This window comes from Geotrypetes seraphini, chromosome 4 (genome assembly GCF_902459505.1).
Source record: "Geotrypetes seraphini chromosome 4, aGeoSer1.1, whole genome shotgun sequence".
Taxonomy (NCBI): domain Eukaryota; kingdom Metazoa; phylum Chordata; class Amphibia; order Gymnophiona; family Dermophiidae; genus Geotrypetes; species Geotrypetes seraphini.
Window position 1 is genome coordinate 246,848,009 of NC_047087.1, and position 12,338 is coordinate 246,860,346.

The following is a 12,338-nucleotide window of genomic DNA, read 5'->3' on the forward strand; positions in this document are numbered from 1 at the left end:
CAAATGTGTTTTGTTTGCTATTCCTTTCAAGATAGGGCAAGGAAGATACCTTTCATACATGGAGGCCTGCCGGGTCAGAGTTCTGGTTTGGTTTGTAACTTAATTAAAATATTCTCATCTATGCTATTTGGAATAACGTGTGATCCAGTACTTGCTATTTTCCAGGCCAGTGCAGTTACTATGGGGCTCCTGCTCCTGACTCCTGACCTGTATGTCTCTTTTACCCAGGAGCCGGCATCCATTTTGCGCTGTACTGTCGGCTCACTATCCATTTAAATTGCGGTTTGTTTTTTATCTTACTAACCATGGACCCCTGAAGAAGGCGTGTTTTCCAAAACATGGACCGTGTTGGGTCTCTTGGTTTGTAAAAAGGTGGTATTTGTTACCGCATTTAATATTGGGTAGAATAAACACAGCCTGCATCTTATACAAATTGTCTGCAGTTTCTCTTTGTTTTTGCTTGTTATTTTATACAACCATCTTGTCCGCCATATGACTCTACTTGTGATACATTGGGCATTTCGGACCCCTGAGAAAGGAGTGTTTCTCTGAAACACGGACCATGTTGGGTCCGTACTCCATGTATAAGAGAGTCACTTCTTTGGATTACAATTTTAAATAGATTTTTAATAAACATTCCTGAACCTTGTACATTCCATTCTGCAGTCCTCTTTTTGTTCATTGTGTTTGCCTTCACTGCAGACCTGTTGGATTTCTCTTTGTTTTACCTTGTCAACCAACACAGTCCAACACAGCATCATCAAGGGACAGAGATTGATTCATTTGGCTTCTCCAACCAGAAAGGTGTTTGGCTGCCTTAATGCACGTTAATTCCTCAGTTGCTTAGATAAGGGATTCTATCTCAGTCCCTCTGTCCATGTCACTATAGTATGCACTACTGGTCAGTTTCATAGAGCATAATGGGCAGACTGACAAGAGATCTGGACCCCCAGGCAATAAGGGTCATGGACCCAAATCACCTATCAAAAGGGATTAAACAAGACAGAGGTTAAGGGAGAGTGGGCTCCCTCTTATTGTGGTCAGTCCACCCCTGTAGAGATCATTCATATTTCATATTTATTTATTATACTGCAAATAATAATACAAAAATATCTAAAAAGTTAAAGTCTTAGAGAGAAGAAGGGAAAAGAGAGGACACAAAAAGGGAGTCTCATGTTACAATTTAAGTCTTATAAGGGATAAACTGTCCTATGCAATAAAATCTCCCATACAGTTTAGGGTGAGAGAATTTAGGAAAGTATTGTGCAGTCAGCTTAATGAATTAAGTAAATTATAATTGAAGAGAATGCCAATGTATGCTTTGTTATTTTTAACAGACTGTTACAGAAAAACACAAAATGAATGTACCAGAGACTATGAATGAAGTTCTGGATATGTCCGATGATGAAGGTATGCCTTAATGGTCTTTCTCATTCCTTCAACTGTGTTGATTTACATATACAGTATTGTAAACTATCTTGTCTTGCTGAATAACCTTCACTGCTGCAGAAATGTCTTCTCATTTAATGATGTTATGGAAGAATGTTTGCATTGCATATTATCCACAGCTTATCATATCTTGTATTTACATATTTTGTTTATTTGAATCATACAGTTCATAAAGCCAATATCCCTGAAATTCTCAGTGATGGGGAATATTTTTCAGATGGTGATGAAGGTATTTGTACTTTCTTGTATTGCAGTGGAATATAACCTGAGCTTTTCATTGTGCTTATAACGGGGACTCTTTCACTCGGCAGACTTCTGGGGATCCTCTATCAGACTTACTCTAACCTTTAATTCCTCTTTAGCCGTCACTTTGACTGTCATGTCACTCATCTAACACAGATGTTCTGGTTGATTTTGCATTTGGAGTCATAATCCTGGCAGAGGGAGAATATTCACTCCACCCCATGTTAAGTTTGCTTGTCATCAATCTGGCTCTCACACTAAGTATTAATTCCTTTCCCTGAAATAATAATAATAATAAGCACTATGAATTTTCACAGCAGCTTCCTTTAACACATTAATAAAAGAGCTTTAAAATAACTAAGGGCCCCTTTAATCAAACTCTACTAGAGGTGTTTAGCGTGGGCCGGCGCAGTAAATGCACCGATGCACATACCCTGCCGGCCCATGCCAAAAACAGCGCGGCTTGATAAACTAGGGGATAAAGCAGATACCTTTCAGTAAAAACATTCCTCTGAAAGGCAATTTAAAAAAAAAATTGAAGAGATCTAATCTTCCACTTCAGAGCTTCATTCCCTCTAGATAAGTTATTAATCAGCAGCAAATGTCCTGTCCATAAACTTCAGTGAAATCTCAGGACAAAATGAAATCTACTGGTTTCTGCTGGTGGCTTGAAGCCAATAATATTCCTTGACTCTCCCACTAGCATGGAAGGATCGTGAGTGCATCACTTTGTATGTCTCAGCCTCAGTTCACTCAGCTATGGGACCCAAGAACTAAAATGCCCACAAAAAATGTGTTTTGCAAAGCATGTGGCAAAAATTATAGTGAACCTCAAAATGGCTCTTAACAGGAGAATGTTTCTGCACAAAATAACTTCTCTGGCTTATGCACACATATCGCCTGCACACGGTGATGAGAAGTGTGCTTTTGACAAGCAGCTCTATCAGAGCACTAACTAGCATGTGGACAGTACGCAGAATGGCATGCCTATGCTAAATGGAGTATGTTTGGTTGTGCTGTTGTGAGAGGTGAAAGTGTGGGTAGGTCAAGCAGGGAGAAAATATGGGAAGGTAGGAAAGGCAGGAAAAAAAGTGGAGGCTTCAGAGCACAGACTTACTACAGCCAGTGAGGGTGTGTGGTACAAGGGGCGATGGTGCCCCTCCCCCACCCTCTTCTCCCCCCCTCCTCCACGCCATGTGCGTGACCCCCCTTCTTTTCCCCACGTACCTGTTTAAGTTTCCTGGCACGAGCAGCATCACGAACTTGCTACTCGCATCATGTCAGCTTTCCCTCCGACGTCACTTCCTAGGCGCTGGACCTGGAAGGGACTTCAGAGAGATGACACCGACGTGGGCAGCAAGTTCATGAGGTTGCTCAAGCCAGGAAAATTAAAGAGGTATGAGGGAAAGGAAGGGAGCGGAGAGGAGGACAGGTGTCGACACCCCCACCAAGACGGCACCCATGGTGGACCACCACCCCTTCTTACAGTCTAGGTAATGGTGGAGGAGAGGCAAAAGACTCAACCCAGCGGATGGAGGAGGGATTCCACATAATCCTAATCAAGATCATTAAGCCATGGGTCAAAAAACACAACACAGCATGCAAAGAAAGAAAGGGATAGAAGAGGTCAGAGAGGTAATGACAATAAGTGAAGAGCTATTTCTGTTCAGGAAGTAGGAGACCTGGAGGAGGAAGTAAAACAACTGTTGTACAAGAACAGAGGTAGGAGGCTGGACTAAGCAGTACATTGGCAAGTTTTGACTCCGGTAATGGAAAATCATCACATTCTAAAGCTAGTCGTGGAGAAGTACAATGTGCTCTTTTGAAGAAACTATATTTGGAAATGACCTGCATCTGATGTCAGCAGCCTTGAAGTCACCCCCAAAACAATGAAGCATATTACGAGGTGGTGCTGGAAAGTTCTCAGCCCAACCAAGAAGAGAATGACAAGGATATGGTTCAATCAATCACCTGAAACAATGTCATAACGCAGAATTTCAATTGTGCAAATTGGCACTTAACAAAATAAGATAACACTCTTTTCAGCTACAGTTGCAAAATAATGCTTCGAATTTAGGAAGTTGGTTAGTGGAGCTGAGAACTTTTCAGAACCCCTTGTAAACACTGATACCAAGGCATTCAAAGGGATAGCTACAAAAAAGTCTGTCCAGATCTGTGGTTGCCATTGTCCCCTTGTAATCCTGTTCTATTCCTACCTTCTCCTTATCCAAGACCATCCTGATCTTCATCTTTCTCTCTATTACTGTTTCTTTTTCAAAATTGCTCCCTGATAGCATTTATTTTTTTTTTTTTAGTTGAACGTACATTTTATATTTTTTTTCACATTTAATCACATTCTCACTATTGAATGCTTCCAAAAACATGAATAAATCCAAACTGTCCACTAATACATATCTGGAAGAAGCTCTAATCGCTGTAGTCTGGGATTTCTTTTAATTCGGTAGATACATAAAAAATTGTATTGATAGACCGTATACTCTTCTGTTGAATTTCCAAGACTACTTGCAGATACCTCTTAAATGTAACTATTTGATCGGACATAAGGACCTTAGGAATGTTGATAATCCATAAATTCACAGCCTGCCGATGATTTTTTATGGTCTACAACTTCTTATGTACCAATATTTTATCTTGCAGAAGCATGGACTACATAGATGTATCAGAAGTCACCTTCTGGTCTACAATCCAGTACTAGTGCCTTATAATCATTTACTTCCGTGCCTTGTGCCTGCAAACCCCGATGAGTATCAAGACAAATCTAAATAGTGTGGTAATAGAAGAATCCAAATAAGCCAAAGCCAGTCCATAAAGATTTTTAAGTAACGTGGCCTGGTTTTTCACCATAGGTGGCCTCTAGCTAATGTTATCTGAAACTCAATAGCAGGTGATACATCAATAGGACTTGCTGAGATCTCACCCAATATCACACCCCAAAACAGCCTGCCTGTTCTCCACCAGATTTGTCCCTAGTGCAAGGAGACTAGGCATTGATGAGTCTCCTCCAGCAATGGGAACAGTGTTGCCAGACTCTCCTGCACTAGTCATGAAGTAACCATTTCCATGTCTTCAGTCACAGCAAGAGCTTGTGAAGCACACAACTTATCAGTTGTAACCTTCTTGCCCTTAGATCCAGGGACACATAACATTGAGCTCAGACTAGGTAGAGATCTAAAAAATACTGATTGGAGTGGAAAGATAGATTTGAATCACTTGTTTACTCTTTCCAAAAATACTAGGACTAAGGGGCATGCGATAAACATAAGAATTGCCACTGCTGGGTCAGCCACTCCCGCGGCGACCCTTAAGTAAAGGACCAGAGCCCTAACTGAGTCTAGCCTTACCTGCGTATGTTCTGGTCTAGCAGGAATTTGTCTAACTTTGTCTTGAATCCCTGGAGAGTGTTTTCCCCTATGACAGCCTCCGGAAGAGCTTTTCAGTTTTCCACAACTCTCTGGGTGAAAAAGAACTTCCTTAAGTTTGTACGGAATCTATCCCCTTTTAACTTTAGAGCATGCCCTATCTTTCTCTCTACCTTGGAGAGGGTGAACAACCTGTCTTTATCTACTAAGTCTATTCCCTTCATTATCTTGAACGTTTCAATCATGTCCCCTCTCAGTCTCCTCTTTTCAAGGGAGAAGATATCCAGTTTCTCTAATCTCTCGCTGTATGACAACTCCTCCAGCCCCTTAACCATTTTAGTTGCTCTTCTCTGGACCCTTTCGAGTAGTACCGTGTCCTCCTTCGAGTACGGCGACCATGATAAAACTTTCTCCGATCTGTTTGTGATCCCCTTCTTAATCATTCCAAGCATTCTGTTCGCCCTTTTCACCACCGCCGCACATTGCACGGACAGCTTCATCGACTTGTTGACCAGAACTCCCAAATCTCTTTCCTGGGGGGTCTCTTCGAGTACTGCACCAGACATCCTGTATTCGTGTACAAGATTTTTGTTTCCGACATGCATCACCTTACACTTATCCACGATAAACTTCATTTGCATGTCATGGCCCATTCCTCGAGCGTATTTATGTCCTGTTGCAGGTCATCGCAATCCTCCTGCATCTTCACTACTCTGAATAACTTCGTATCGTCAGCAAATTTAATCACTCGCTCGTCATTCCAATTTTCAGGTTGTTTATAAATATGTTGATGAGCACGGGCCCAAGCACAGAACCCTGCGGCACTCCACTGGTGATGCTTTTCCAGTCCGAGTATTGTCCGTTTACCTCCACTCTGTTTTCTATCCACCAAACAGTTTTTGATCTACATGAGTATTTCACCCTCAATCCATGGCTCGCAATTTTTCAAAGTAGTCGTTCATGCAGGACCTTGTCAAATGCCTTCTGAAAATCCAGATATACAATGTCGACCGGGTCACCTTTGTTTATCTGCCTGTTAACTCCAGAGAATATGATAAAATCAGTTATCAGGGTTTAAAAAAGGTTTGGATAATTTCATAAAAGAGAAGTCCATAGGCCATTATTGAGATGGCTTGGGGAAATTCACTGCTTATTCTTAGGATAAGCAGCATAAAAACTGTTTTACTACTTGGGATCTAGCTATGTACTTGGGACATGGGTTGGCCACTGTTGGAAACAGGATACTGGGTGTGATGAACCTTCGGTCTGTCCCAGTATGGCAATTCTTATGTTCCTACCACTGTCTGACACAATAAGCCCTTCTCTATCAGATCCCACTCTGAGTACAGATGTGTTCTACAATGCTGGTCTATCAAAACAAACTGGGGGAGGGTTGGAGAGGATCTCTTTAAGCTTCCCCTTTCTCTTTAGCATAATAAATGAAATAGATCAAGGCCATATAACAAGAAATGAATGATTCATAGTGTCAGAGTCTACCAGCCTAAGAAAGGCACAAAATCAGAGCTCCAGGCAACATCTTGGCTGATCATAACTTATTATTGAATAAAGCCTCATAAAGGAAATTAACAATTTCTCACCAACTTTTCTTATCTCTCAGCTACCACCTCTTTCTGTGCTGTGTTCATAATCAGCCTGCTAATTGTCTGAGTTGCACATTTATGCATATTGATTGCTTAACAACTGCTTTAAGGGATTACTGTATATACTCGAATATAAGTCGATCCAAATATAAGTTGAGACCCCTATTTTTCCCCCCCAAAAGGAGGAAAAATGGTTGACTCGAATATAAGTCGCTTAATATTCAAGTGCCATGCCCTGCCAGAATCTGCACCCAGTGTCCCCTCTGTCACGCCCTCCCCTGCAAGGTTCTGCTCTTAGATCCCTTCCCTCCCTGCCCTGCACTCAGTCCCATTCCCTACCAGGCTGTGAACCAAGCCTCCTTCCCTACCAGGCTCTGAATACTGTCCCCATCCCTGCTAGGCTCTTAACACTGTCCCACCTTCCTTCCCTGTACTCTCTTCTCCTTAAAAAGAGCCAACCTCATCAGTGATGTCATAATGGCTTGATTGTCCCGTACTCCCTTCTGCCCTCTAATCCAGCCAGCAGATTACTGGTAACCATTCCCCTTAACTTAAACCACCTAGTGGTAGGCCAGGACAGGAGGGATCCCTCCTGTCTCCTGCCCCGTCTGATACAATTATCACCCTCCCTCCTTCCCTCCCTTGCGTACCTGTTTGTTCCCTGGTGGTCCAGCGTGTATCACGCGCTGAAATCCTCCGGAAGATTGTAAAGATAAGTAGCCAGCAGCGCACCCAGGCTGGCATGCAGCAGCGAGCTTTTTGTGCTGCCGGCCGGCCCTGCACCACTCCTTGATAGGCTGCCGCGAGAACCGTGAATCCCGCGAGAACTTGCGGCAGTCTATCAAGGAGCAATGCAGGGCTGGCCGGGAGCACGAAACGTTTGCTCCTGCCTGCCAGCCCGGGTGTGCTCCAAATCTCAAATGCATCATACTCTGGGTCAACTTCGCATGCATATGTTTCAGGCTGCATATGATGCTTTTGAAATGTCCTCCAGAGTCACTGCATTCTCGGTGGCCATGCGCCGTCTAGCCTGGCTACGCACCATGGATATGGATCCCAACTTGCAAGATCGACTGGCCAACATTCCATGTCAGAGAAATGAGGTGTTTGATGACTCTATTGAGGCAGCTACAAAGCGCTTATCTGAGCATGAGAAATCATTTGCCTCTATAGTTAGACCGAAGCCTTCCACTACTAAGAGTTATCGGCCTCCTCTATCTTATCAGAGGCATTATCCTCAGAAATCAACACCTTATTCAAGGCAGCCTCCTAAGAAACTACAGCAGCGTCAGTGTAAACCTCAGACTCCCGCTGCGACCAAAACCACTGTATTCGGAATATAGGTTTAATACACAACACTATATGGTTTTCCATTTTATATTAAAAACAGCATGCTATAGGGACTTGGTTATGAGCAGGAGTAGCAGTGCACAACAACAGGAAAACATCAAAAATTATTCTAGAAAAACCCATGGTCTCTTCTGATTCTACAGTTTCAAAGAAGTGATTTTAGTCAACAGGAATCTATGCACAATGGAGCTCATTTACAAGAAATCCTGTTAAAGCAGCACCTTATGTGTCAAAAGCCCTAACACAACACGTTCACTCTCTTGAGATTGATTCCTGTTTTACAAATGCACTGCTTTTAAAAACTTTTTTTTTTTTTTTACTCTAAAGCAGTGTTCTTCAACCTTTTGACACCTGTGGACTGGCACTGGTCCGCGGACCGGCAGTTGAAGAACACTGGGATAAGTCATGGGCCAGACCTCGCCCATCTCCACCCAATCTCCGCCCCAGACCCCGCCCCCATAATAGTATTAATTGTAACACCATTTTTTCCATTCATTTTTCAGATATACACACAATATAATCTTATTAACAACAGATTATGGTTAACCACAAAATTAAACTACATAAAGCATACTGTATGCTTCTCAATATTCATTCCTACCAGAACAAAGATAACTCCATGATAATAAGGGACCAAAAACAAAAAGTATAAAAAAACACTAAGATGCAAAACCACTCTTATGGGGCTTCCCCAGAATGTCCCACCGGGTCTCATGCGTAGACAACTTCTGGGTAGTGGTGTCCATGGATGCACTAAAAAGCTCATCCCCTAGACAAGGAACATTGGCCAACCTGTCCTGATAATTGACGTCCAGCTCAGAAACTCGAAGACAGGCCAGACGTTGCCTGACAGCTGACACTGTTGCAGCCCGAAAAGTGAGTTCAAAGGTATCGTAGATGGAACAAACCATATACTTAAGGAGCCTTGGCAGTTATTTAACCTATTTTGAAGAACAAAGATCTAGATATATTTAATCCAGCTAGTTATAGGCCAGTTTCAAATCTTTGATTTTTAGCAAAACTGACAGAGCGGAGAGTTTTAGAGCAATTGGTCTTTTATATCGAGTCAACAAAGGTTCTAAATCCAAGACAGGCAGGATTTTGAACTATACACAGTACTGAGACAGTTTTAGCAGGTTTCCTTAGGGAAGTTCACTCTATCTTGGATCACGGGAACTTCGCAATGGTAATATCTTTAGATCTGAGCTCAGCATTTGATCTAGTTGACCATGAACTTCTATTGAGATTGCTCCATGAGATAGGTTTAATAGGAGTGGTTTAGGATTGGTTTGCAGCCTTTCTCTGGGATCGTACTTTTAGAGTAGTTATGGATGGGTCAGCATCCAGTGATAGATTATTGGACTGTGGGGTACCACAGCCCTTTTACCTATTCTGTTTAATATATTTTTGAATCCTCTTGCAAGACAAATTCAGGAATTAGGAATCAGTACATATATCTATGCAGATGATATTTTGTTGTTATATGATTTATCCCCTTAAACACTGGATCTGAGCCCTCATTTGGATGGTTTGGATAGGATAGAAGAATGGTTGGGGGAACATGGACTAGTATTGAATATGTCAAAAATAGTAGCATGTTGTATTTCCGTTGACAAGGTAACACCACAACTAGATCTTTCACTACATCATCAGCATAGAGAGACAGTAGATAGTTTTAAGTATTTGGGAATTATAATTGACTGTCATTTGAATTTTGAGAAGCAGGTTTCATCTACAGTTGCGAAAGGATTTGGGGCATTAAGACAACTTAGAGCTATTCGAGATTTCCTGGATGAGAAATCGTTACATACTTTAATCCATTCTTTTGTTCTATCTAAATTGGATTATGGCAACTTGGTATATGCGGGAATAACAGTTGGGCAACTGAAACATTTACAAACAGTACAAAATGCGGCAATTTGGCTGTTAGGTCACGCACACATCTATGATCATGTAACTCCATTATATTTGAAAATCCATTGGTTGTCAATGGAATTTAGAATTAAATTTACAATCCTGATGCTGGCACATAGGGCATTATTTCAGTTACAACCATTATATCTTTCTAATCTAGTGTTATTTTACACACCTAGGGGTCCTTTTATCAAGCCGCGCTAGCAGGGTTAGCGCGTCGGACATTTCATCACGTGCTAACCCCCACAGCCGGCTAAAAAACTAACACCTGCTCAATACAGGCATAAGCGGCTAGCGCAGCAGGCGGTTTAACACGCAGTATTACGCGCATTAAACCCCTACCGCAGCTTGATAAAAGGACCCCCTAGTCGCTCATTGAGATCTTTAAATGACTATAGAGTAGCTGTTCCCTATATAGAAACATAGAAACATAGAAATAGACGGCAGATAAGGGCCACGGCCCATCTAGTCTGCCCACCCCAATGACCCTCCCCTACCTTTCTCTGTGAATAGATCCCAAGTGTCTATCCCATTTGGCCTTAAAATCAGGCACGCTGCTGGCCTCAATAACCTGAAGTGGAAGACTATTCCAGCGATCAACTACCCTTTCAGTGAAAAAGAATTTCCTGGTGTCCCCGTGCAGTTTTCCGCCCCTGATTTTCCACGGATGCCCCCTTGTTGACGCGGGACCCTTGAAAAAGAAGATATCTTCTTCCACCTCGATGCGGTCCGTGAGATACTTGAATGTCTCGATCATGTCACCCCTCTCTCTGCGTTCCTCGAGTGAGTACAACTGCAATTTATCCAGCCGTTCCTCGTACGGGAGATCCTTGAGTCCCGAGACCATCCGGGTGGCCATTCTCTGGACCGACTCCAGCCTTACGGTAATGCGGCCTCCAGAATTGCATACAGTATTCCAGGTGGGGCCTCACCATGGATCTATACAATGGCATAATGACTTCAGGCTTACGGCTGACGAAACTCCTGCGTATGCAACCTATGATTTGCCTTGCCTTGGATGAAGCTTGCTCCACTTGATTGGCAGTCTTCATGTTCTCACTTACGATCACCCCTAAGTCTCGTTCTGCTTCAGTTCTAGTTAGGATCTCGCCATTAAGGGTGTAAGTCTTGCATGGATTTTGGCTGCCCAGGTGCATGACTTTGCATTTTTTGGCATTGAAGCTGAGTTGCCAGGACCTAGACCAGCGCTCCAGTAGGAGTAAGTCGTGCATCATGTTGTCGGACATAGGCTCACCTTGCCTCAACCAGAAATGGTGCATTTTTCTATTTGGTTCCAATATTATGGAACAATTTACCTGTAGAGTTAAGGAAGGAAGAATCATTTCAAAATTTTAAGAGACATCTAAAAGCACTTTTTTTTTCAAATGGCTCTCCCGAATTGAATAATGGAATGGGGACCGCAATCTGCCTTAATTTGTATTAATTTGTACTGATTCGTGTTGATTTGGGTTTATTTATTTCATATAACAGTTTTAGTGGATATGTTTTAGAAATGTTAATTTCTTTGATGCTCTCAAGCTCTGCCAGTGACAGGAGTTGTATTAAGACCTGCACTAAAATATGACTGTTTGCTATCAGGCTGCTTCAGAGACTTTTCTATCTCTTAAATTTGTTTTATTTTATTTATTTTTTTTTTTTCTTCTTTCATTATTTCTATTTTCTATCTTTTTGATTTTTGATCTTGGAAATGTATTACACTTCCCCCTCCCCATTCGCGGTTTCTGCACTCGCGATTTCACATAATTACGATTTTTTTCTGTGGAGGGGGAAAATAAAAAAAACATATTTTTTACCTCCCTGCCGCCTTCCCGGCCTTACCTGGTGGTCTAGCGGGCTTTCGGGGCAGGAGCGATCTTCCTACGCTCCTGCCCCGTGCAGATCGCCATGAGGAAATGGCTGTAGGGAGTTCCCGTCGTAGTCTCGAGAGACTACGGGAACTCACAGCAGCCATTTCCTCATGGTGATCTGCACGGGGCAGGAGCGTAGGAAGATCGTTCCTGCCTCGAAAGCCCTCTAGACCACCAGGTAAGACCGGGAAGGCAGCAGGGAAGTGGGGGTGGGTCAGAGCTGGATAGTCGCGTTTTTTTGCCATTCGCGGTCCGGCTCTGCCCGTATCTCCCGCAAATAATGAGGGAGAAGTGTATATGTTGTTATTACATATTTTTAGTTTATCAGGTACTTTAGCTAGATTGTGAGCCTTCGGGACAGAAAGGATAGTTTTTGTCAAGTACCTAATTTCATTTTAGTTTGATACATTGTAAACCGCTTAGGTCAGTATAATGCAGGAGCGGTATATCAAATCTTAAATAAACATCTCATCTCTCCCTACATTTCCTCCCCCCCCTATTGGGTAGCACTATCTTATCTGTACCCTTCTTCT

At 42.5% G+C, this 12,338-nt stretch overlaps 1 protein-coding gene across 4 annotated transcripts in view; it reads left to right on the plus strand.

Moving 5' to 3' along the window:
- Positions 1-12,338, plus strand: part of ANK3 (ankyrin 3) — a 972,780-nt gene that overhangs the window by 720,150 nt on the left and 240,292 nt on the right. For 3 of the 4 annotated variants that reach the window (XM_033941649.1, XM_033941646.1, XM_033941647.1), the window contains 2 exons: positions 1,338-1,410; positions 1,616-1,678. In XM_033941649.1, coding sequence (XP_033797540.1) covers positions 1,338-1,410; positions 1,616-1,678 — 136 coding nt within the window. The remainder of the gene's footprint in view (positions 1-1,337; positions 1,411-1,615; positions 1,679-12,338) is intronic. The other variant, XM_033941648.1, reaches the window with a different exon arrangement.